The sequence below is a fragment of the Apteryx rowi genome, unplaced genomic scaffold (genome assembly GCF_003343035.1).
Source record: "Apteryx rowi isolate R43461 unplaced genomic scaffold, aptRow1 scaffold_677, whole genome shotgun sequence".
In the NCBI taxonomy this organism is placed as follows: Eukaryota; Metazoa; Chordata; class Aves; order Apterygiformes; family Apterygidae; genus Apteryx; species Apteryx rowi.
The window spans coordinates 4,657-32,019 of NW_020450957.1; the positions used below are offsets into that span (position 1 = coordinate 4,657).

The 27,363-nt window shown below is 39.9% G+C and overlaps 1 protein-coding gene across 1 annotated transcript in view; it reads left to right on the forward strand.

Moving 5' to 3' along the window:
- Positions 1 to 3,749: 3,749 nt before the first annotated feature.
- Positions 3,750 to 27,363, forward strand: part of GPR85 (G protein-coupled receptor 85) — a 38,787-nt gene continuing 15,173 nt past the window's right edge. Inside the window, exon 1 of the mRNA XM_026085807.1 lies at positions 3,750 to 5,065. Within this exon, the coding sequence (XP_025941592.1) occupies positions 3,750 to 4,862 (1,113 nt within the window). The 3' untranslated portion in view covers positions 4,863 to 5,065. The remainder of the gene's footprint in view (positions 5,066 to 27,363) is intronic.

Below are 27,363 nucleotides of genomic sequence, written 5' to 3' on the forward strand. Positions count from 1 at the left end.
AGTCATTGTACATGTATGTTTGGGTACCTATACGTAGCCACAGAAAAGGGACAGCAGGGGAGGTCTGCTTAGCTGAGCTGATTGTGACATAGGAAAAGTACAGCTTGAGGTGACTTTAATAACTACCCAAAATGCCAATTTTTAAAAGGTGAAGCTAACTCCAAAGATGAGCACCAGCACAAGGTCATAATAATCACACTCATGGAAAAAAGAAAAAATTATGTGGTACTTGGGATCTGCATGAGTTTTCTGCACAGGACTAAATTTCATCTGAAGGAAGCCACAAGCTTGAAACGGTGAAATTTTTGTTTTAAATTATTTTCCTGTTGCTGCAGACCCTTGGGCTTGACCAGGCTAATTCTGTGGTTTGGCCACTGATTACAATGACTAAAGTGCCAAAAAAAACAACAACAACAACAACAACAAAAAACCTTTGACAGCTTAAAAACTGCCTACAGTCTACTAATGGTCTCAAAAATAAGACACATAATGAGTCAACCCCATAAATCCATCCCCATGAAGAATTTATTTTGACTTGAATTGGAAGGTCCCAGTGAAGAAGTTTCACAGAATCCAAATCTCCCCCAAATAAGCTGTTCCACAACAGCCTTGAAATCGAACCAAATTACTTCAGGGTAATTCTTGATTATGTTCCTGTTTCTCTCAGACAGGCTTACATAAAAACTGAAAAGGCAGGAGGGCAAAGGGACATGCTCTTTTCACCCAGCACAAAACCCAAAGGGGTTTTATCCAAGCCTTCAGGGTGTTTTCCTAGTTTTAGCATGATGACGGCTGACCAAGCGCAGCACATGGTGCACAGGGAGATGGGTGCAGCGCTCGTGCCCCTGCCCAGGCCGCAGGCCGCCCAGCAGCGCGGCCATGTCCATCTGTCACCCCCATGACACCATCCCAACTGCCTGACACTGAACCCCACCGGCCATCGGCACCATGCAGACCAGCACGAGCCCGCCGCTGTGCGTGGGGCACCCGCACTTTTCGCTGCTCTTGCCATACGTTTCGAGGGGAAAATGTTGGCCTTGCTACGAACAGAACAGGCTTACATTAAAATTCATTATTGTTGCCACAAAACGCGCTGACAGCTCTGCACCGTTTTTTTCTGCATTTTAAAAAGCCTGTTTACCGGCTGCGAGGAGGGGAGCGGAGAAGCCAGGGGAAAGGTGTGGTGTCCTAACGGTTCCTCACCGAACATGCCCTCCCCAAACTACGGTACTGCTCCTGCCTCAGGAGTTGAAAAGAAGGAATTTGCGGGGTGAGAATTTGGAGGAAAAAAAATGGGCCGCAAACGCCAACATCCAAACAGCAGCAGCAGCAGCAAAAGCCCCTCAGTCCCTCTGCTAACGGGTGGCAGAGCGCACCGAGGAGAGCGGAGAGCTGCTTCCTGGCCCCCATTTTAAGCGACGGGGGCGGCAGGGAAGAGTCCAAGGCATAAACAAGGAGTGCAGGACCTCATTCCTCCCCCTGCCTTTCCTCCAGCTGGCTTTGCCCGGCTCGCCAGTAAACCCAGCTCCGCTCAGCATCGCAGTGGGAGCGTGCTGTCGGCGCGGCTGCCGAGGCTGCCTTGCCCTCGCCGAGGAGGCTGCCGCTGCTGCTGAGGCTGCCGAGCCACCCCTGAGGAGACGGCTGCTGCCGCCGCCGCTGCCTTGCCCTCAGCCCTCGGCGAGGCGCGCCGCCGCCGCCGCCGCGTTCCGGGGGAGCTTGTGGCGCTGCGACAGGGGAGGACGGGGCTCGGCGCGCGAGGCGGCGCACTGAGCATGCGCCGCCCGAGCCACTGACTGGATTCACCGTCACGGTACCCAGGCGGAAAAAAAAAAAGGAAAAAGGAAAAAATACAGAAAAACGGAATGAAAGAACGGAAAATGAACGACGGCACAGGAGAGTAAAAAAGGGTTTTGAAAGAGGCCACGGGGGAAAAGCAGCCGTCCGCTGGCGGGAAGGAGCGGCTCTGGCATGCGGGGACCTCCCGCACCAACAGGTAGGAGGAGAGGGGCCAGGGGCCGGGGGCCGGGGTGCGGGGGCTGCAGCGGCAGGGGCGTGCGGGGAGGCCCCCCGCCGCGGGAGCGGGGCTGTTGGGGCTGGGGGGGGGGGGTACTTTAAAGAAACGGCGTCATGGACGCGTTGGCAGACAAAGCCTCTCCCGCTCTCCCAGCCCCCCGCCGCGGGGGCTCTCGCCGGGCGCCGGCAGCGGCGGCTGCCAGGCGGCGGCAGCACCCGGGCGCCTCGCAGCGCGGCGCCGTGCGGCCGTGTGTGTGGTGTGTGGTGTGGTGTGAGTGTGGTGTGTGTGCGGTGTGTGCGGTGTGCCGGTGCGCGGTGCGTGTGCGCGGAGGCAGGCCGGCCGCGCGGCGGGGACAGCTCCACGGAGGAGGGGAAGCGGCGGGAGGGGGAGGGGGACGCCTGGTTTCATGGTTTTTAAAACGATGTGCCATGATCTGATCAGCCTCTGTTTACACAGCAGCAATCAGGCTCTTTTGTGGACGGTAAGAATGGCAGGATTTTGCTGGGATTCAGTGGGAATATCCTTTGTGCACCCGAGGTGGCATAGGAAACACTTCATGAGAATAGCGGCGGAGCCTGATCATGCCTGCTGTGGCTCCCGTCCCTGGCTCTGGAGGGGAAAAACAGCAGCAGACAGTTCTTTATTTTATTTTATTGCATGAAATACGTTCCGGTACGATTCACCGGGTGGATTAGTAGGAATCGCGAGGCTCTAATTAGCTTAAAAAAAAATCCATTTATTATATGCTTATTTAAGCATAACCAAAACCAGCCCTTCCAAAAGGATCGGCATTATATCTTGGGTGTGTTGCCTATTTTTCTTCTCAGTATTTCCATTAACCGTTGCTTATTCGGAATTATGTCGAGGCTTTAAAGATTTGCATTAAAGCGGGGGGGGGGGGGAGAGAAGGGAAGGAAGACCCTAAAGCACAGTGCTATCGTCTGTCTGGCATACCTGTTTATTTGAAAGCCTAAATGACAAAATTATGGTTTATAGGAGGAAGGGAGGGAGATAATGAATACTGTTTCTCTTACAATGTGCATGAACTAACACTGTGTGATTAATGTGCTTTGGTGACTTGGGTTAAAAAACATAAATTCTGCAGGGTTTCTTTGGGTGTGATCCGTATCAACACAGTAGCTGCCTCTAAAACATTGACAAATACTGTAGCCATAAAATAAATGTATGTAATGTCAAAATATGAGAAGTCTTTGGGGATTTTTTTTAAAAGATGTCAGTGATTAACTCTTGGACTTGCAAACTGGGAATCATTTGATTCATAAAATCTCTGAGGCTTTAACTGTAAAATTATATATCCTACCAAATATAAGGGGCACTGGTCAGTTCTGAAACTGTCACTAGCCCAATCTGTGAAATGCCAATAATCAAACATGCTAAACAGTAAGTGTAAAAAAAAAAATTGCCTCATGATTTTTAAAAACAAACAATAGTACTCAAATTTACAACTTCATTTGGTTCTCCATAAATTAACATCTTTGTTAGCACTTTCTGACATCATTTCTTGTTAACTTAAGAACTGATAGCTCGATTTTTTTTCAGATATTTTGATGGCATGACAAATCAGAAAGAAGAGGATGTGCTGTGTGACTAGACACAAGATCAGTTCTGTTTGTGGATTACATTTTCAGTAAGATGTATGGATCTATTTTTTCCTTGTTCTTATATATAGATCATGAGACTTGACTGAGGCAATATACATATCATCCATCCATCTATGGCGAACTACAGCCATGCAGCTGACAACATTTTACAAAATCTCTCTCCTTTAACAGCTTTTCTGAAACTGACTTCACTGGGTTTCATAATAGGAGTCAGTGTGGTGGGTAACCTTCTGATCTCCATTTTGCTAGTCAAAGATAAGACCTTGCATAGAGCTCCTTACTACTTCCTGTTGGATCTTTGCTGCTCAGATATCCTCAGATCTGCAATTTGTTTCCCATTTGTTTTCACCTCTGTAAAAAATGGCTCTACTTGGACATATGGGACTCTTACTTGCAAAGTGATTGCCTTTTTGGGGGTTTTGTCCTGCTTCCACACTGCTTTCATGTTATTCTGCATAAGCGTCACCAGATACTTAGCTATTGCCCACCACCGTTTTTATACAAAAAGACTGACCTTCTGGACTTGTTTGGCAGTTATCTGTATGGTGTGGACCCTCTCTGTAGCCATGGCTTTCCCCCCAGTTTTAGATGTGGGCACCTACTCGTTCATTAGGGAGGAAGACCAATGTACTTTCCAGCATCGTTCCTTCAGGGCTAATGATTCCTTGGGATTTATGCTTCTTCTTGCCCTTATCCTCCTAGCCACACAGCTTGTCTACCTCAAGCTGATATTTTTTGTTCACGATCGCAGGAAAATGAAGCCAGTCCAGTTTGTTGCAGCAGTGAGTCAGAACTGGACTTTTCATGGTCCCGGAGCCAGTGGTCAAGCAGCTGCTAATTGGCTGGCTGGATTTGGAAGGGGTCCCACACCTCCAACCTTGTTGGGAATCAGGCAAAATGCGAACACCACAGGCAGGAGAAGGCTACTGGTTTTAGATGAGTTCAAAATGGAGAAGAGAATCAGCAGAATGTTCTACATTATGACATTCCTCTTTCTGACCTTGTGGGGTCCCTATTTGGTAGCCTGTTACTGGAGAGTTTTTGCAAGAGGGCCTGTAGTACCCGGGGGATTTCTAACGGCCGCTGTCTGGATGAGTTTTGCCCAAGCTGGAATCAATCCTTTTGTCTGCATTTTCTCCAACAGGGAGCTGAGGCGCTGTTTCAGCACAACCCTTCTTTACTGCAGAAAATCCAGGTTACCAAGGGAACCTTACTGTGTTATATGAGGGAGCATCTGTAAATCTTTAGCCTTGTGAAACACTACCATTCTCTGCTAAGCAGTTGTGGCCTGTAGCCATGTCTTGAGAAGAAAATCAAGAATGGGATGTCAGCAGCTGTAAGGATTTGGGCAACATTCTGCAGTCTTTGCAATAGCTCACCTCTAATCCTGTTTTAAACCTAAACATGTTCCTGCTGACCACTGCTGAAGGTTTGTAATTAAGAACAAAGGACTGAACTACTGCCCTGAATTCCTTTATGTGGTTGAAATCTAGATTATGAAAGTAGCAGGTGCTAAGTATCAGTGCTAAATGCTGTGTATATCACTACATAAAATAAGACCATCAAAAAGATTAGCATTGGACATCTTAATAAATTAAGTTGATATGAGGTTAATGTGTTGATAAAACTAATTTTAGACATCTGAAGATCTTTAAAACATTTCATACAATTATTGTTTTGCAAAGACTGAAAACTGGGGACTCAAGTACTGTAACTGATTAAAGATGTGCCATGCATTATTGGATTATCACACTTACAAATCTGTTTGCCTTGTGAGTAAGTTTTGGGGAGCATTCCAAAGCAGTATTTTTGTTCAGATTTAGACTTTACTTTTTTTTCCAAATATATTACTCTTTCTAAATACCATTTTCCTTAACGGTGAAATTACTAACATTTAACTGTATTCTGTGTTTTTTGCTGATTTGGTATAAAGTTTAATAGACTCTTATTTATATTTTTTAAAAAGCTAGATATCAGTCTGTTAGGCAACAATAATGATAATATCCAGTCATAATTGAACAGTTATAATTATACAGAATAAACACATGTTGCCTTAAAGGGTTATCTAGTATCTTCCATTTTGTTTAGCATTGAAGCAAATAAGCAAGGAAAATTGAATCAGTAACTCTGGTCAGTCATCTGGGAGTGCATGAAAGATCACTTAGTCCTCTTTTTTTTCCTTTTTACTCCAATGGTTCCCCAAATCAGTATGCACATCACTGGGATGATATGATTTTTTTCTAGGTGTGCCGCCCTTTCTAGTTTGTTCTGAGAAACACAGGCAGTTGATGTATGTTTATATTTTAAGACAGCTGTCATGGGGAGACCGCAGCCTTAGTATGATATCTTGCACAATTTGTGAAGCATTTATTCTACTGAAGGCACAGTCTTGTTTATATTTTCTGCACATTTTGGTGTATTGGTTGTTTTAAATTATTTAAGTTTTAACTTGTGAAAGCATATAATATGATTTCTTAGTATTTTAGAAATACATTAGAGTCTGTGAGTCTTTCCTTCTTTAAGATACAGATGTGTGGATTTCAATATAAAGTTGCATTTGCCAAAATTTACCTGTGTAGCTTGTTAATTTTCTTGGAATAAAATTTTACATTTTTCCAGTTATACAATTAACCTTTTTTATTTTGTCTAGTGAGCTAGCATGAAGTACTGCGAATGTAGCCATTATGAATTATTATCCTTTGCAGTCACTGTATTCCCAAACTGTAAATGCATGAATGATGGGGACCACAGGATTGATAAATGATATTATCTACAGTAGCACTATTGTGTAGTTTATCATAATTACCCATCTATCTGTTCTAATATGTCAGTTATATTTAAAGTTACAACACAGTATTTGACATAAACTTCACAGTTTAATTTTGGAAAATGTGTATATTTGAAGCACAACATCATGAGTCAGTTAATCATAAAGAGCATTGATTTTTCTTAATTTTTGGAGAGACAAGACTAGAGGTCTTAATTCAGTATTGGTGTATCTTGTCCTTTGTTGTTGTTTTATGACCAGCAAGTTAATATATACCTACACAAGCAGCAGTCAATAATGAAAATGCTTAAATGTGTATGATAACATTATGCAACATATGCAACAATTCAGAGAGTTGTGTCTATATGTGATCAGACAACTTGATCAAAGATTTAGTGAGCAATCTATTTGACCTCACTTACACTTTTACACTGAGGTTGATTGGTTGAGAGGCATGGCTTAATATACTGTGTTGAAACAGAAAAAAATGCTAAAATAATGAGTCCTCATCAGTACAAGAATATTTCAGAACATAATTTGAAACGGGACCAATAAACTTCTACCAAAAGGACTTTTTTATTACACTGAAAAAGGCTTTGAAATTTAGATAGCTAAGCAATTGTCAAAGATAGCAAGAGTGAATAAAAACTAAATCGTATGTTGAGAAAAATTCTGAAAGTTATCCCACTTAAGTTTATTAAAAGGTTGATTGGCAATAACTTCAGTCTAATTTCTATAAAATAGTAACCTTTACAAGGAACATTGATATTACATATTGTAATAAAGAAGTACATATAAATAAAGTTGTAAATACTGTTGTAGTTGTAGAAGTAGTCAGTTCTGAAGATTAGCCAGAACATTTTCAACTATGAAATTTCAAAAGCTGCAAATTCAGGGCCTGACCTAACTCCTAATAAAGTCAGTTGGTGTTTTCCCATTAACTTCATTTGGAGCAGAAGCAGGCCCTAGCGTTTCTATAGTACTATGCTTCTGAAATACTAAGAAGGCTGTATTTACTATGCAGTGGGAAAAGAAAAAAACTATTTAAAATTATTTCCCTGGAAGTTTTGCAAGCAGTAACTGATGTAAATTAAAATAATAAACAGTAAACAAGTCTGAAAGCAAATATTTTGCTAAATGTTTTTCTTTTGATATGAATATAATTCCTTTGACTAACTGAAAAATACGCAATTGTATTACTATCTGACAAAGGAAGGGTACTTTAAGTGAGTTTTTGTAGTTGTTCCATAAGAAGTCTTGTGACAAAAGTACTTCCTTTTATTCTCTGCAGTGTTAAAAGATCAAGGGGATATTCAGCGAAATTAAAAGGCAACATATCAAGTAATGTTTTATGCAAAATTATTACTCAGTGGAACTCACTGACACAGGATGTCAAGTAGTTTAAAGACTCCTACTAGGATTGTATGTATACATGAATTAAAATAGTACCTGCTATTTTTGTCATGGTTGTCATTTTGATCCTAGTCAGCATATCAAACATCATACATTAGAGTATAAATTCAAAGGAGCAAGGAGGTTCCTTCCAATTCAGTACACTGTTGTCTGTCACAGTATGAAAGGCTTTTTGCTTTCATTGTAATACAGGATTTAGGCTGTTACCAAAGCTAGGATACCAGGCTGGTAGGTTACTGCTCTATTTCAGAATGGCAATGAATATCACACTATTTTATATCTGCGTTCATCTGTAGTGCTTATGGCATTGTGCAAAGTTAGTTGTTTTAATTTTCCTGAGTAAGGTGGCAGGAAAAAAAGTAAGGATACATGCCCTCAAGAAAAGGCTCTCTGCTTCTGTTGTTTTCCTCCCTTTTGTTGCCCCACTGGTGCTTTGACAGTCTGTCTGTGAAACCTTCTTCAGGATGTATTTCATTTCCCAAGTCTTATATTTCTCCTGCTCCAGGGCTCTTTAAGAAGTATTTCACCATCCCTCCTCCACTATAGATATAAGGAATCCACTTCTTGCAGCAGCTTCCCAGGGTTTGTCAGTGTCTGGGTTCCCTTCCTGAAGACAGAGTGAGGATGCAGGTTCCTCCCAGCTGCTTTAGTAGTTTTCAGAGTGGTCATTCCACAACATTTAGCTAGCAGGATGGGGTATCTCTGTCTTTTGGCTTTGGCCATGTAATAGATGCTATCCAGGTTATGCAGAGAAAAATGAGGATGGGGAGAGGGCAGCAGGAAACCATTTCCCTTCTCCTATCCCCATCATAGAGAAACCACAGTTGTTGTGTTGCCCAGGAGCATTTGATTTTGAAAAGCATGTTCAGTGCTAATGACCCTCTAAATGAATAAAATGTACAGTTAGCAAATTAAGGCAACATTTTTGGTACAGCTGCAAAATATTTTTTTAAAATGGCATTCAGTCAATCTCTAGACCTTGAGGGCAGAGGAGTCCACTTTATCTCTCTCCTTTTAAGTGCATTGAGTTTGTTCACTTGCATTGTCTTTGCTCCGCCTTTCATGCATGAGAACGTTTTGGTTTTATTAATAGGAGTCCAGTACTGCAGCAGGCCGTTATTACTCATGGGTTAAAAAATAAAAGGGAAGTCTGATATTTTTGATGAGGTGAATTAGAATACGTATTTTGACTAACATCTGTTTTTTAACAAATGTCAAATAAAAACTGGGTTGCTGGGCTCTTCCATGGTTACACAGTCAGCTCTCAATTATTGGAAGTGGAAATGGAGTAGACTAACTTGTATAAAGCTATAGCATAGGTAATACAAAGCATATGCACACAAGACTCTAAGAACTTCCTGTATTTATGAGATTTATCGAAGAATTAAGTTAAGCTGAAGTAAAAAGTGAGATCAGAAATTCAAAGAGAAATGGTGGGTGTTTTTCCTTTTTTCTGTTTTGTTTTAGCATAGCACAGCTAATCTGCAGCCTGGGTTACACCCACAGACAACCAAGAGTTGACTGTACAGTTCTGCATACCATATAGACAACTTCCTTCCAGTTTATATTCATCAAGAACTGTATAAGTGCACATTACAAATTCAGCTGACTTTTCAGAGAAGGAGAAGGTTGTATCTGTGATAGTGTTATTCAAAAGTAAAATTCAATATACCTTGTTAACTGAAGTGACTTTGAGTGTGAAGAAATCAGTGATCTAAATCAGTAATGGTCATAAGTGTTCTCTGGTCCTGTCCATTAACAGGACAACATGACATTTTGAAATGCATATGCCAGCAACAAATCAGATAGTTCGGTGTTGCACACAATGACTTTCCTTGAGTGGCCTGAAAATAGCTCATGCTTTATATTTAGAAGAGAATATGATGAAGCTGTCCATTTAAATGGATAAAGTCTTTAACTAGCCAGCAAGGAGAAAGAAGTGTGAATTTTAAAAGACTGCTCATTATAAATAGCAAAGAGTTCTTGTTGTGTTTTTTGTTTAGCTTAACTGTGTAATTATATAAATATATGATGATAAATGAATGCCACAGTAAGCAAGTTAGACTTTTTAATTGTCTAAAGAGGAAATAAGTAACAACAATCTTCAGCCATTTGAAATATAATAAATGTGGTCATCTGTATGATTCATAAAATTTAGATAACAAAATAATTATTGAGATTTTCAGTACCTAGTGATTTTACATACCTGATTCATTTAAAGGACAATGTCTTTAGAGAGTGAGTTGACTGTGGCTCCCCAGTGAGAGACTTAACTATAGGAAACACTGTTCTTGCATTATGCTTTGTATTTAGTAAGCATCACAGATATGAAAACAAAATTCATACAATATAATCTTCAACAAACTCTGCATTAGCTGTACTAAAGCTTCTCCAAATATTAGAAAAATTACTGTCTCCAGAGATTATTCAAAATTATCCCTGTATTAATGGAGGAAAAATCTACTTCACCTTCGTTAGAAGATTCATCTGGTTAAGGACCTATATCTTGTTGGTCCTTTCACTGGTTGGCTAAGACAAGTTCTACTGTACTGTGGAATTAAAAATCCCGAGTATGAAATGACACATTTGATTTTAAATTATTATTCCACCTATCTATGACATTGTTATAGTCATATTTTGCATAAACTCACAAAAGTTTATGGTTAAGAATGGAATTAATCATTTATGATGCAAAACACCCATAACAAAACAAAAACAATCACATGCTCCCGGTTCATTCTTTCTCTTATTTCTGTGGAATGTTAAAAGTTTTAATTTTAGGAATGCAAAGTCAAGTTCTGAAAAACAAGGGTACTGGAGGGGAGAGAAAGAATAGCCAAACAAATACATTTGTTAAGGTTGTCTTTGCTGTGATGAAGATTGTCCTATATGTACTGCATTTTCTACATGGTAATAGTCTATCAACATGCCTACTTATCTCCAGCGTGTATATGCAATATATGTAAAGTTCTCATACCGCTATTAACTGTGTCATTTCTTGACCCATTTTATTTTCACGCTATAACCATAGAGCTCAGGCATGTTAATATACTTATGCAAATTGAATAAATTGCTCAAAATAGAAAGTCTTGCACTTAATAATGTTGGAGGATGAAGTCCTTGAAATAGCTTAAGAAGAGGGCACATATGACAACTACTGTAGACAGTTGTGTTGTAGGATGCAACAAAGTTTTCACCCCTGTGTATGAGCTAGCTAAAATCCTACTATTTTGCCACAGTGAAATCACCTGTGGAACAGGCCCATTCAAGGCCTGTGATCCATTTACATGTTGAGTTTAAGTAGGACTTAAGTTGTGCCTGTGCCCAGTATTAATGGATGAAATTCACCAGTGAGGAAGATCAGAGATGTCCAGACAACATTCATAGGCTACAGACAGGTGACTCATGCTTCTTTTTTTTTTTTTCTCAAAACAGAAGTAATGGAAGAAGCAGAGGCCCAAAGATAAAGATTTTCGCAAACTGCGTGGGGCTTTATGCCCTGTTGCCCCCTCTGAATTCACTCAGAAAATTTTCTGGTTTGTTCTTGATTTTTTTGGGGGGGGAAATGAGTGCCATCTCTGCCACCACCACATCCCACACGTTACAAGTTGACCATTTGATTCACTTGATTTTATGCTTAATCACGTTAGTGTATTCTTTAAAATACACACTTATCAGTAAAATGTTTTTGCAGCTTTGCACTGATAATGGAGATATATATCAGTGTATGTGCTTGCTCATTCCCATAAGGATTTCCTGTGTTACAGACATACAAATCCTGTTTTTGAAATTAAAGCACTCTACAATTATGTTTTTTCCTGAATTCTCTGTGAAGGCCCTTAAGCTTTGGAATTTTCTCCTATCTGATCCAAAACACTCAATGCTGATTATTAGGGCACACCACAGGGAACATTTGATTTCTCCAACTGCAGGACTGTTTGGACATCATGAAGATGGGAAATGTATATTTAGCTCCTGTGTAATACTTTATGGTAATGACTGGGCAAAAGAAGTGATAGTGGTGGGGCTCCTAGAATAGTATGTTTGGATAGCTGCGACTTGAAATTACTTTGTAAGACATCAAGCACAAAGGATAAGTACTCCTTTTATAGGGTGATTGTGTAAATGGAAAGTAAACATACACAAAAATAAATACAGTTCTATAGGACTTTGATTAACAGACTGTCATAGCTGTAGCAAGATGGGCACAAAGCTAGAAAATATTAGAAAATAGAGTTCCATTCAGTATGTAATCCCTTGTAACTTTGACTCTATTCCTGCAATCCCTACCCAAGGAAAATTTCCCCTCTCTTTTGTGGAAACTGTCTCAATAAAGACTATAAGATCTTGATTATTTATATAAGTGTTCATGTTTTTTACTTGACTAGTTCTCAGTGAGAGCATGGCATACCAGGAGTTTAAATGTAATCTATGTCATAGTTTATGGGCAAAACCAATCTTTTGACTGGTTTAAAGAGGAATTGTTTGTGCATGTATATTAACTTTTCTCAGATTCTCTGAAATAATGTAATGTAGTTGATACCAAATATGGAAAGTACAAGCTCCAGTGGAGAACACAAAGTATCCCACTTTAGTATCTTAAGTGAGTACAAAGTCAGATGCAAGGAACGTGAGGGACGTTTAGTGGTAGCTAAATATGCTAGTAGTTGTAAGTGACGCCTTTGGGCTCAGTTGTATACCTCCTTGTGCATCACTGCAAGTTCCTAAGTGACTGCAAGGGCATCTGCAGTAAAATGGTGAGGAATGCTTCTGCTGAGGCTGTACTCTGACTTCTTGTAGGTAAGGGAGAGACTGGAAGTAGTACATATTATAGTCTACTTCCTGTCCCAAGCACCTTGTGTAGTAGTAATATTCACTAAACCCAGCAGTCTAAGGATTTACTCCAGGTGGATTATTTGGTCACAGTCCATTCTGCTCATATGTTTTGAACTTGTTTTTCTTTCAGGGCTTTTCTGAGTATTTTCTGTGTTTAGCAGGTGAAAAGAGGAGTGTATGTAAAGGGAATGACTGGATAAAGCAAATCGCTTTCAGCACAACCTTTTTGTGAGGAATTTCGTAAGGGTGGAGATGTACATGGAAGCCACCCCTCACAGTTTTGCCTTGTCTCTCAGACTCTCTTTTATTTCCACTCAGTTAGCACATGCGCACACATGGGGCTCCAGTGAGCTGCCCCAATAAGCATTTAGTCTCTCATTCAAATGTAAATCTCCAGAAAGAAAGAGACCGTTGTCTGTGGAGACTCTTGTATATAGATGACCTTCATCTAACACAAAAGCTGAGATTTGTTGTATCCTTTTGTATTGGAGAAAACAGGATTCAATTTTTAATCTTTCATATTAAAAGCTTACCTAACAAAATTTGCTTTTAAGCATACTAACTTAAAGGCAGTATCTCCCAACCAGAGAACCAAAAGTCTAATTGGTAAACACATCATCAGTGGGCCTTGTAGGAATATTATGATTCTTTGGCAACAGTTAAGTAAATGCTGATATAATAATTATTACTACAATATTTTATTGCATTAGTGAAACCCCTGAAGAGGTTAATTTCATGCTTTGCCATTTTTCTTACACAAATATCCTCATTCCATTTCATGCAAGACAGGTTTGGCAAATGTGGATGCTTTTGGGTGTTATTGACATCTAAGCCATGCCATCTAAGAACAAGTGCTGGCTGCTAAATAATTTATTAATTTAAAGCTCAGAAGAGACTATTATGTCTGTGTAAAACTAGCTACCACAAAAACAAACTGTGTTTTCTTAAGTCACGTATGTGATCCATTAAACCTTGGCTTTGGTACCTGGGTATTGTCAAATTTAGCATACAAACCTAATACAGAATTAGAAACCAAGCTGTCAAGATAATTTCTGGTCACTGAATATGACTATGAAATGTTACTGTTGTATGCATTCCATTTGACTACTTCTTTGCAAATACTGCAAATACTGAAAAAGTATGATGAGACACAGATAGGAAATTCATGACCATATTGAAATTATAAATAAAATGCCTACTGCTTTCAATGAAGTCAGGAATCTGTATATAAACCTTAATTTCTGAAGTCAATGGATTTGAGTTAATTATGCCCAGAGTGTCCAAGAAATGAGTTTTTAAGGCCCAGCCCACATTCTTAAGAGTTTTAGTTCTTTATTTTCTTTATGTCAAGGTCTTTATATTATGCTTACTACAATGAAATCTGAACTCCTGTTATAATTTGTATTTATGTAACCATGTTGCTTAATAGCCTTTGTATTAGATTCTGTGAAAAAGCACAGTCTCTAAGTGCAAAGCATTAAAACAACACAGATCGGTAGAGATAGATGGGATTCTGTGGAAGTTATGCGATAGTATTGGTAAGCGTGATGGGCAGAGAGGTCCCAGCATATTCAGACTTTTTGTTGAGAGAGAGATCATGGAAAATAAAAGTTTTAAGGAATTGAAAACAAGGGGATGGATTCTCAGAAGAGAAGAGAACCTTGGGAGAAAGTACAAAGTCTGTTTCCTGAAAATGTATTCGTCGGTGATGGCCTGTCACCATGAGCAGATTGGAACTTCTTGGAAAAGAAAGAAAGAAAGATGATAGGCCCAGAAGAGTGGCATGAAGTGGCATTGAAGTTGAATGAGGAAAAGAAAATAATTACTGATTCACAGCATTAGGTAGGAAGAGGTCATTAGAGGTCATGTTGAAAGTAAGGTTCAGTGAAGACAGTTGTGAAAGCTGAGGAGATGGACTGCAGGTATTGATTGTAGTCAATGAGCTTAAAAATGAGAAGTAAAATAAGATGGTATGGGAGTTGCCAAAATATGTGGGGTACAGAATCTCCCACCACCACCACTTTTTTTTTCAAATTAAGGAAGAGATTGCGTGATACATGAGTTGTTATGGGGAGAATTAGAGGACAGCAAGAAGTTGGGGAAACCAGGAAAGGAGTGATTGAGGGACAGGACTGGATACTGGAAATGGTGGTGGGAGGTGAGGATAGCTGAAGGGAAGGCTGGAAGAAAGATCAAGTTTGGATAAATGTCCTTGGAGTAAAGCAGGGACATGTGGATTTGAGATTCCAGGAAATGGACTACTCAGGGAAGGATGGAAAGAATGATAATAAATGAGGAAAGGGAATGACATTAGGTGAGGAATGGGAGGGTCAAAGAAGTCAAGAGACACTGTGTTGCAGAAGAGGAGTATGGCAAGAGCCAGCAATGAGTATCACCCAGACAGGAACAGTTTGCTGTTGTCTGTTAGAAGTTCAGCTTCTCATCGACTTTGTGTTAACCCGTGGCAAAAGAAGGCAGGGCCAAGGGATTCTAGCAGTAGTGACATCTGGACAGCTGTGGTCCCACAGTGCTCTCAGGGTCTTGGAGCTTGTATTATATATAAATAAGTTCAGTCAAAGCCTGAAGAGAGAAAGACAGAATTATATCCATTATTTACCATTCATTCCTTTTTACATTCATTTTAACAGGATTTTCTGTTCTACTTCCATATTCCTTTTCTCGCCTTTTTATGTAATGTTACTCACTAAGAAAAACTACATGTTTTTGGTAAGTGATGCTATGTATTTAGAGTATGTTGGCCCAGCAATTTTGATGACTTCCAAACAATGATAGCTTTTCAGAACAGTGAAAGTGCAATTTCTGTGCAATTTGAGAGCACTGCAGTATTTTATTATCATTATCTCCCATAATCTTGGTCTGGTGAACTGACCATTAGGACAAAAGTCAGTAACTTCCAGGTTCTCATTGCAGCTTTGCCACTAACATCATTTCTTGTGTGACCTTGGATGATTCATATAGCCCAACTTTTTGGCTATCCACCGATTTTAAGCACTGCTCATTATGGGTTCCCATTTTAAGACACTAGTGAATCAATTCCCAAGGGAATGGAGCATCCATAAGTATAAATTATGTCAATGTTGTTTATAAGTGGTAAAACTGATCAAAAATGTTAAATTTAAGTTGTTCCTCCAAGTATTGGCCTTCTGCAGGAAATTTCAACTTTCCAAAATACTTTTCAGACCTTTTCTTCTTGAGAAACTCAAAATATTCTGTGAAGAAAAGCTCTGTTTCCTGACCACACTGAAAAGATTAGGGCTTACAGTATTTCAGGATAGTCTTCCAAGAATAAGATATCCAGATTAGTGGTCAGTTTGAAAATGTGGGTTGCAAACTGATGAATGAATTAATTAGTTAATGTTTCTAGATTTCTGAGAATTGTTATAAATCAGGATTTCCCCACAGTAATACACCCATAGCTGCCCTAGGCAAGCAAATAATTTTTTTACTTATTTCGATTAAAGGTTGATGAGACAGTATTGTGGTCAGCTTTCATTGCTGACAGTAGACTGCAACCCAAAAGTTTGGGGACAACTGCTGCAGATTATTTGGGATGTTCAGATAACCTAATCTTGCCAAGAGATATGTTCATTAAGTTGTCAAAGAACTGAAATGTATGCATTGCCCATCCATCTGGCGTATAATTTAAATACAGCTGAATTCCTGACCTCAGATATGATATAAGCATTTCTGAGTAGACATGACTGATACATTTGCATAAGCAGAGGCTCTTAGAATAAAAATGCATTTTAAAAGGAAAGTAAAACCCACTTCTGAGATCTAGAGACTCATGACAACATTGATAGATAGCAACATACTCAAAAAAATACTTTATTGAGTGCTAAATAATATTTTTTAAATGTTTGCACAGGATTTTTAATACAATTAATAAAGTCTCTCTGTAGCCTGAAGAAAGGTGTCAGCAGCTGAAGTGCCTGCAACTGAGATACTGAATTCACCACAATGAGTTTTCTGAGGGCTGAATAGATAATCTGCATGATTTTAAATATTAAAAGCCTTTGTCAGGGTAGATGTGCCTGCAAAAATGCAAGCTGGCAGTTACACATGATTAAGGCACAGTTGTCTGGGCGATTCCATATCTGGGTTACCACCAAATGCTATAAATAAAAACAAGTATTGATACCCCGATTTTTTTAAAAATTATTACTTTTGCCAGGCAACCATACTCTTGTCAGTTAGGTGGATTTTAGCAATATGTAACATCTTAATATTTGAAACCAGGTCACACCAATTCAATGTTAGAACCCAAACGTGCATAACTCAGGTCATATATAATGATCCTGTGGGAACAGTAGCACTACGTATCCTAGGTGTGTCACTCAGGTTTCTTGTATGAGCAGCCTAGGTTCCCTTGACTGTCAGTGGAGCTTCAGCAATTCTCTGAATTCTGGAGGCTTCAAATGTAGGCACCTAAATTAGAGCCCGAGGTTCGATGGCATGAGTATCCCCTTCAGTGTTTCTTCAGGTCTCTCTGAGAGACAACTGCCTCACTGTTATGACTGAAATCTAAAGAAAAAGGAAGAATCATTCTTCTTTATCTGTGCAGGAGAGCTGGTGCATGGATTTAAACTTCTTCACAAGCAGGTGGCAATATTTTCTTTTCCCCTTCCTTTTTGGCATGGAGCATATCACTCTCTGCAAGTCACGAATCTGTGATATGTTTATGAGGAGAGCTAATAGCAAAGCCTTCCTCTGCTGTATGAGCAGGCTAAAAAGTGATGTATTTCTCAGTCTCCTGAGCGTGCTGAAACCCTGCTTCACTCATGTGGGCACTTCTGAGAAGCCTGTCAATAGACATTTTTGCCAGTGGGGCTCTTTTTGGTACCCATGGAGCACCCATGGCACCCACATGGATGCAAATGGCCCTGCCTTCTAGTAGATCCTCAAAATCCACATGGATTTTAGTAGTTCCATAGGGCAGAGAGTGGGCCTATGACTTCAGTCAACACTCAAATGGAGAAAGTGAGTGGAGACCTGCAACATTTTGCTACTGGAGGTATAGGTACTGGATATTTTTATGGCAGTTATTCTGTGACCATTCTTCTGCACAAGTACTGCCCCCCTCTGTCAAATTTTGCCTTTCTGCTTTTTTAGTTGCTGCACACTTGAAAGATCCTGTTCTTGGAGGGCAGCAGCAGCAGAACTCAGCTGTATTTGTCCCCATTCAACAAATATTTAGCAAACATAAATTCATCTCTTGCACTAGCTCTGTGTAATACCCCTAAGCTTGCTTCCAAGGGTCTCATTGTAGGAGTGCAGAGTTCATTCCCAGATGACAGCTTCAAGGTTTGTCCTACCAGGACTGCTTAAATCTATAAGGGTTTGCAGTATCTAGTCTTTAGTCCATCAGAGGCTACATCTTTTTTGTTCAGTGGTATGGAGGCTCAAGAGCAAGCTAAAGCACAAAATGCTCCATGACCCTTGTTTTGTCCATCATTTGTCCTTGCTTTAGGTCACAACGACCATCTCAGAGTACCTTCCTACACATATCATCTAGTAAAGAATCCAAACAGCCTTTTTTGCCCTACCTTGGTACAGAGTATTTTGGGATGCATATGTTGGGTTCAAGCCAGCAAATATGCTATGGTTGCACCTGTCCCATTGCTACTGCTTAAAGGGCATGTTTAAAAAAGGTGGCTTGCTAGCTCTTGAAAGCCTACGCTTGTATGCAGGCTTGCATCCAGACAGTTCAAGCTAGGCTTGCACAGTGTAAGCCACATGCAGCTCACAGAGCACTGTCTATGATCTGGGGAGTGGGTGGGTGAGCAAATGATTCTCTACCCCAGAACTGAGGTGGGATGGGCATGTCCTCAGCCAAGGAGCTGCCTAGTCAGGATACTCACACCTTTGTTTTCATTACTCTTGCCTCTAACCCAAGCAGCACATCGAGTAGCAAGAGTTGCCTCTGAGGCAGTGAGAACCAAGGAATGAATAAGCCATGAGTACTGCAAGGTGGTCAAAGGGAGGAACTGCAGTGGGAGGACGGAAGGAGACAGTGGATTTCGTGTGGTTGAGCAAGGGAAGATGCAGATGAGAGAAATTATAATGAGAGGAGGAGGGATACCTGGGAGCAGTGTGGGTGCTCAAAGGAAAGAGGTGATGTGGACAGATTGCAATAGACATGAGAATAGACATGAATAGACATGAGGGTCTCGGGGCAGGGAGCAGGAAAATGCATGGGCAGGTAGGCAGGTGGGGCTGGGTGGGACAGTGTTGTTGTATGAAAGGCTGCTGGAAAGTGACCTTTCATTAGTAGCCATTATGTGCATCGGTAGATCAGTTTAGACACAGCCAAGATGTCTTTGGCTTAGGGGGAACTTTGAACCCATACTTAGAAATTAAGAGAAATGCAACCAGGAAGCTCTCAAGCAGTGTGGGGGTCAGTGACAACTGGACCTGGTGATCCTGACTTTTCCAGGCCAGCTAGCATTACCGGCACATTCCTCCTCATGGGAAATACAAGGTAAAAAGAAAGTATGAGAGGCCCTACTTGAAGGAGATGTGCGATTTGATGCTTCCCTTGCAGCATATATCAGTGTGCTCCTATGAGGCCTTAATTGGAACTGAAAACTGCTGCTCCTTTGCAGAACTCCTAAGGGAGGATGGGAACAGCACTGCCTTGTGCCCTCTTTGGGATAATTTCCCTCTTCCCTTTCCCCTGTGTGACACAAGCAAGGAAATTATTATTCCACTCACTGAGCCTGCATGGTGAATCTGGCACATCATTGTTTAAGAAGACCGTGATTTTTTAATTGTATTTTTTTTAATTGATTCCATCTAACTCATGAGCATCTGAAAAACCTTGAAGATCATTTTATGTGCATAAGCACAGTTAATCTGTTTGTGCAAGGACCCAAATCGGAGAATGTGTATATCCAAAGCCATTATGAAATTAAGACTTAAAGACATTTAAGCAAGTCTGCATGTGAATAAATAACATTCAGCCTTCTGATGCCCAAAAAGTATACAGGCAAAGTCCACAGAACCTAAGCTTTCAGCACAACACTGCCCTCTGGAGCATTCTGAATCACTCTCATCACAAACCAAACAAAGGACCTAAAGAAGCAAAATAGGAAAAGGCCTTGGTGTCCAGTGTAAAAATGAATAGCACAGTGCAGTGAGTAATGAAAACAGCTATACTGTGAAAGTAATGGAAATATAATGACGTTCATCCCAATCACAAATACCAACAAACATTTTTCAGTATTGAATGGAAGGCAGAAAAAATTTGAGAATTTTGAATAGACCTGTAGAGGATGACACAGAATAACAAAAATGCTTCTTAATTTTGTTTAAAGGTCTTGGCAGAAGTCTAACAAAGAAAATTAACAAGCTATTGGGAAGGAAAAAAATAATTTGCTCTCTCAAAAGTCTATTTTAGATGCAGAACTTTTACTGCTATGTGTCCCTTCACATTTTGATAGTGTTTGTGTCAACACAAAGATGATATGTTACCTTGTGCTGTCAAGACCTTACCAAAATAAACCTCATCAACGCAGCATTAAATAATAATATCACCTTTCCCCTGAAGTTTTGATATTCTCTGTGATGTACTTATGCATATTTTTAAAAGAACATAAATTATTGATTCCCTCTTTCCATCAAACCTGTCTAACCAGTGAAGTGTATAGAATACAGTCTTGTATGAAGCAGTGTTAAAGAACAACTCACAACCCTTAATTGAAAGCATAGGCTTGTTAAAAGCAAATTTTTTGAATCTGTGAAGGACCTAATCTTGCAAATACAACTTATAACCAGGAACATTGAGGCAACAATTCATCATTGGTGGTCCTTCTCATAGCAGATACTACTCTCAGTAATAAATGTGCACAAAATTGATTCAAGGATGTAAGAACAGATTCAAATATTTGTTTCCCCACCCAGTATGTTTCTATGATTCTAGACAGAATCATAGAATAGCTGAGTTTGAAAGGGACCTCTGAAGATTGTCTAGAGCTGCCATCCTGCTCAAAGTAGTGTCAACTACAACAGGTTGCTCAGGGCCATTTACAATCGGGTTTTGAGTGTCTCCAAAGATGGAGACTCCACAAACCTCTGTGGGCAGCTTGTTCCAGTATTTGATCAACCTCAGAGTAAAGAAGTGTTTTATTACATTTAAGTGGAATTACATTTTTTTCCGTTTGCACCCATTGCCTCTCATCCTTTCCCTGGGCACCACTGAGATGAGTCTGGCACCATCTTCTTTACTCCCCCCATCAGGTATTTATACTCACTGATAAGATCCCCTAGAGCTTTCTCTTCTCCAGGCTGAACAGTTCCAGCTCTCGCAGCCTCTCCGCACAGGGCAAGTGCTCCAAGCCCCTAATCATCTTTGTGGCCCTTCGCTGCACTCACTCCAGTAGGTCCATGTCTCTCCTGCCCTGGGGAGCCCAGCCCTGGGCCCAGCACTCCAGTTGTGGCCTCCCCAGTACTGAGGACCTCCCTCGACCCACTGGTGCCGCTGTTCCTGGTGTGGCCCAGGAGGCTGTTGCCTCCCTTTGCTGCAAGGGCACATTGCTGGCCCATGTTAAACTTGGTCTCCACCAGGACCCCCAGGTCCTTCTCTGCAAAACTGCTTTCTAGCCAGTCAGCCCCTAGCCTGTACTGGTGCATGGGGTTATTCCTCTCTAGAGGAATTCTTAGTGCAATCAAACTTTATCAGGATAGTAGCTGCCAATATTTGAAAAGAACTGAAATAATGATTTGGGAATAAATGACTTGTGTTACTGTAGTTGAAAGAAAGGTTATTTGAATGCCAGTAGACTAAGGGGAATGGATTACAACAAACAGAAGAGGCAAGAAAAGGGAAACAGTAGTCCCCTGGCGAGTAAATGTCTGATCACAGAAACAGAACTCCTGAATGATCCACTCAGATATTGATCTTGAACCTATTTAAGCCAGTGGGAGTTTCCCCAAGCGTTTTGAGGGCACTGAATGAAGCTCATGAAGAAAGAAAGAAGTTGTTACATAACAATGTGGGTTTTTTTTCTGTCCTACTAATAATGAGCAAGCAGCAAAGTAAGCTTGTAGAAATAATGGAAAATTCTGAAGAGATTACACAAACTGAATTTAGAGTACTAAAAATGTAAAAATGTCAACTAACAGCATAAGTAGTCTTAGCCTCAGCAGGACCTCTGCGGTGCAAACAATTAATTATGTGCATAAATGTTTGCAGGACCAATACTTATATGGGGAAGGATATCCAAAGTAAATAATAACACAGAAATTCTTCTGTCCTCTCTCCATTTCCTGGGGAATAAAAACTAGTTTGGTACTACCAGCATTAAATTCATGTAAATGTCTTACTCAGTTGACCACTGTACAAATAGTGAAGAAAGAGAAATGATTATTCATTTTATCCTATGAGGCTAGTTAAGAAATACTGATGTCCATATTGCAGTATATAGCAATAAATAGTAAGAATCAGCAGGCTTCATCTCTATCCTCAGTGCAGATAAACAAGTTTAATAACATGCTTTAATTTCACTCAGGATTCAAACAGATAGCATGGGTCAAGTTGGCTGATCTGTTTATCAAAAAGCCCCTTAAAAATGCTGCTCCTCTAGCAAACTGTGACTTTCCCAACACTTTAATTTGTAAAAATTATGACTCAGAAGTTGGAATTCAAGTACCTTTTCCTCTTCACTGACAAAAAATTGGAATAGAAGGCTCGTGGAGCATATGTCCTCCTGGCTGGGTATGAGGGAGGGTTTGAAGTCAGAACAGAGGATTAGGGTTGCTATAGGAAGATGAAGCAGACTGCTCCCTTCAGTCCTATCCTAAAATAGAAATAGATCCCAGAGGTTTGGGGTGTTTTTTGCTTCAATGTTTTATTGAAGAAAATCTAAATGTCCTATATAGTATTCAAAAGTTTACTTATTTCACTTTTTCATTAATAATTAATCTTAAAATTCCAGATGAGAGGATAAACTGATCTTTTTCCAAGGTGAAGAGCCCTTCCCCTCCCATGCTCCCTATGCCCCGCATTATATATTCAGTGTACAGATACACTGAGGAAAGGTTAAACATTTTATTTCTGGATGTCCTTCCAGAGAAAAAAATGCCAAATTAGAAACCAGTGATCAAAAATCACTATGGGAATTACTTTGTTTCCTCCCGTTGTTCACATACTTCTCTCTCCAGTATTCAGTCCTGTTTTGGTTGATGCTAGCCGTTTTACTTGAGAGCTTTAGGATTGTTTCTAGTTTAAATACCTTCAGATGTAAAATCTTTAAAGTGTTCATTTCTAGTTTTAGAAAGTCAAATTTGCCTTAAGTCAGGCTTCCTCAGTAATAGCATTGTTATCATTGTGTAATCTTTAAAGGAGCAGAAAGTCTGGTCCTCAAGGATGTAGGTTTAGGTCCAGCTCTGTCTATGTATTTAGCTAACTCAGAGGACATAATGTGGCTTGTACTGATTAATATCTATGTTCTCCAGAAGCTGGCATCTTTACTGTAGTCTGCAGTTATATCTAATTGAATTGGCCCCACTGAATTTAATCTTGAGATCCCCAACACACCAAAATTAAGTACAATTTTAAGTATAGTTATTAAATTATACTTTCATTTGACTAGGAAATATGGGACATGCAACACTTCAGTGACACATGAAGTGAAAGATTAATAATATCTCAACTCTATTGAGAACACTTTACAACTTTTTTTAGAAGTAGAATAGCATTATTTAGGAAAAAAAACAATTATTTTAATATTTACGCAATATAGGCTAAAGAGCAAGTCTTTATTTGTCATAGGTCCTCTGACATTAATGAAATCAATTTACAGTTGAGGATTTGAACTATCATCTAGGCACACTGCCAGCAAACTGAATGAGTTTTTACCCTTGACTTCGATAAGATCAAGTAGAGAACCAAAGTGACTACCAAGATGCCTGTAATTTAGGCCCCGGAATGCCTAAAAATAAGGCAACTACTTCATGCATGTTGACTCAGAGGACTGGCAGCATATCCTTAGACAGCATATCAAATTAATGGGAAGGGGGTGGGGGGCATACTCATAGGGCAACTCAGAAAGCCTACAAAATAAGCAATAAGTAACTAAGAGCCAGCTAGTAGGAGACAATGGGCACACAAACACTTTTTTGACCTCCTGTCCCTTACCAAGCCTCTCTTGTCCAGTCAAGATCCAGAACACAAAATCTTTTCCTGACGAAGGCTAATTTTTTTTTAAAACAAGACTCTGGTGATGATTAGAGACCTGATAATTCAAGGCCTTCCTCAGTTTGAAGGTATTCAAACCTACAGTTCCTACATCCCATGCCCCAAGACCATAGACTGCAGAATAATCTACTGAGAAGGAGTCATTGTTTAAATGGTGCTGTAGGGCTCATGAAACCAAAAAGAAATTAAGCATGGAAGAACTTGATGTTATAGCCTAGTGAATAGCTCTTTGCTAACAGATATGTGTCCTAGGTTTTAGCCTGCCTGATAAACAGTCTCATAAATTGTTACTGATAATCTTGGGCCACTGTCTGCAAAAAGAGTTTTGCTAGGCAAATACTTTTAAATATTTACTCAAGTTACAAACTGTTCAGCCTGGTATCAGTATGAGGAGAAGTAAAGGAACAGCTAATAAAAACTGGACAATAAAGAAATAAAATGATATGATGATTAATCCCAATCAAAAATGTTTTAATTGTTTTAATTTTAATTTTAATTTAACTATAGATTTCAATACTCTTGACTAATTACAAATGTAATTGTTAAAAGGAATATTGGGGATGGAACATACTCAGACTTCTGTACATCATTTGACCTAGACCTGTACAAGTTTCTGTTTAAGAAACAAGGTACAAAAATAATTGATTAAACCCATTGAAAACTCGGTAACTGACAGACCTCAGCAGGAGACCGTAGACCATGAATCAAATAGGAATATTTCTATGGAGCCTTCAGGGATTTGTTCTTGGCCTCAAACTGTTTCATTTTTTTACCAGTGACCTGGAAGAAAAAATAAAATCATGACTGTTAAAGTTTATGGAGATTGAGGAAGTGACAAATAATGAGGCTGACAGATTACTGATACAATTTGGACTGTGGTTTTGGGCAGGTACATGCAAACAATATACATTTCTGTTCAGTTTATTGTTGAGTCTTACATGCGGGAACAAAGAAGTACAGCTCTTGCTTAAAGAACAGGAATTCAGTACTAAGGAACAATCATTCAGGCGATCAGTCCTGGTAGGTAATCAGCTAGACTTAAGTTCCCAGTGCACAAAAGGGGCTGAAAGGACCAAATGAAAACCTTCAGTATATGAACAAAGCAATGTGGAGCAGCAGTAAAGAGGCTGTATGGCGTCTACATTTGGTACTGATGTGACTGCCACCAGAATACTATGACCAGTTTCTGGCCTGATGATTATTGAAAAACTGGTCAAGATTCAGAGAAACTCACAGCAGTGCTCAAAAGAAAGTCATGGAAAGCCTGAAAGACTAAAGGAACTGTTTTATTTGAGGTGATTGTTTTAATCCCATCTGGGAAAAAAGAATGTACTTAACTGAAAGATCAGCCTGCTAGAGGCCACCAGAAGGGATAATGAAACATTAGCTCTACCAAAATTCCTTGGTGGGTTTGGTGTGCTTACAGGGGGGTTAGGACTGCAGTGTCTTAATGCTGGGAACGTATTGCCGTGAGTGGTTCTGCACTTTTACACTAGCAAAAGCTAATCAAGACAGTCTAGATCAATGAAAGGATCCCATGACTTGTCCGCTCATTTTTATGCAGTGCTAGGTGAAGAAAAGAAATGTAGAAGGTCAGATTAGATAAGTGTCTTAGAGTCTTGGTGCTTATCTGAGCCTTATGTTTATCATATCCTACTTTAATCATTTGTATCAGCAGAACTAGTTTCTAATCTCATTAGAACAAAATGTCCTAAAACATCTAATATATATCACATGTCTAGTCAAGCCACCATTCCTGGGGAAACTGTGTTTTTCCAAAATATTTCAGCACTAAGTCTAGAAGTGCACCAGCTTGCAAAAATGAGGATGGGGGAATATCTTAATTAATTTCTCCATTACATTAACTTAGTCCCCAGGGAGGGGATGTTGAGACAACAGATCAGCTCTTATTATAACTAAAAGGGCAAAGTCATCACCGTTTGTTAGTCTGGAAATGGCAAAAATGCACCAGATAATATTTGCAATGAAGCAACCTACTGCAAAACAACCGTGCATTTACGGGGCATTTCACATGAAGGCTGCCATCCAATCAATGCAAGCCAGATGAAATTTTGGGCACTAAATATTACCAGGTGAAATGATTTCACACAGTAATTGACCTCCTGCAACATGCCACTATTACAGTGTCCTTTCCCCTCTCTGTGGCCTATTATAGAAGTTTTGGAAGAGTATTAACCTGGCTATATATTATTTTCTGGTTCATTAAATATAATATCAATTCTGGCAAAGCTTTTAGTTGATGAGAGAGCCTTGGCCTCCAAAAGAAAATGTTGTCACAATATTAGATGCTGTATCCTTATCTAATTTACTTACAGCTAACACATTTTTGAATAGAGATATTAAATGGCAAAACTGCAAAGGATAATTTATAATTTACAGTCTACAGAAATATCCCAGTTCTCAGCCACCTGTTTTACCTCTGCTCCCAAACATTTCTACAGTCCTAAACATCTCTAATGGATTCTCTTTTGTGTGGAGGCCTTTGGCTCCTCTTTCCCCTGCTATTATTATAAACATGTTTGTTCTAAATGTTTAGCACTCTTTTGACATGAGGATTGGGAGGGAGGAACAAGTATATCATCCTCTTGGTGGCTTCACTCCCATGAATAAGATCCTATAAAACAAAAAGGTTCAAGTATCTGTTCTCAGTGCTTCATCCAGCTTTAAAGCATCTGCTGTTGCCCTTAAAGTAGCTCTTGGAGTCCATTTGTCAGTGTCCTAGTTTGACTGGCGATGACAGTTAACCTTTTCTTATCACCCTGTAGATATTTACTTCAGTAGTTCAATATATTTTGTCTTGTGTCCTAATAAAATACCTGCATTTATAGAGGGCCTTTTATCCCGAAGGATTTGAACAAGCTCTGCAAGCTATAAATTTACAGCAGTACTGTACAGGTAGCTTAGTTCTGAGTTCAGTACAAAAGACAGTAGCCAAAATCTGGGTATCCTGGTATTTTAGCCAGTGACTGCTGAGCATAGAATTAAAGCAGAGGCAGCGCCTTTTGGCGAGAGTTTATCTAGGGTGCAGAGCTAGAGTCAGCTCCCTGCTGAGCCCACACCCACACCACTGGCACAGGCTTCTGGTGGGACTTTGGGGAAGACGCTAAGGCCTGGATCCACCAAGGGTATTGGCACCTGAAGTGGGACTTAGGCACTTAATTCCAGTGGTGCCCTCCTCAAAGCTGTGCCCAGCTCCTTAGGCAATGGTAAATCTGTAAACATCCACATTTTCATGTTTCTAATGATGATAAAAATTTTCTGATTATGCTAATATTGTGCATACCCAGGACTTTGACCATGCTGGCTAGACTGGGAATTGTAGAGTGTATCTCATGCCCCTATCCAATCAAGATTCACAGACTAGGTGTCCCCAGTTAAGTCCTCTCAGACCAACTCCGTTAGGTAAGTTTAGGTCATGCTTGACACAGAATGCTTGACACACAGCCTTGAGTTCAGTACTAAACATAATATT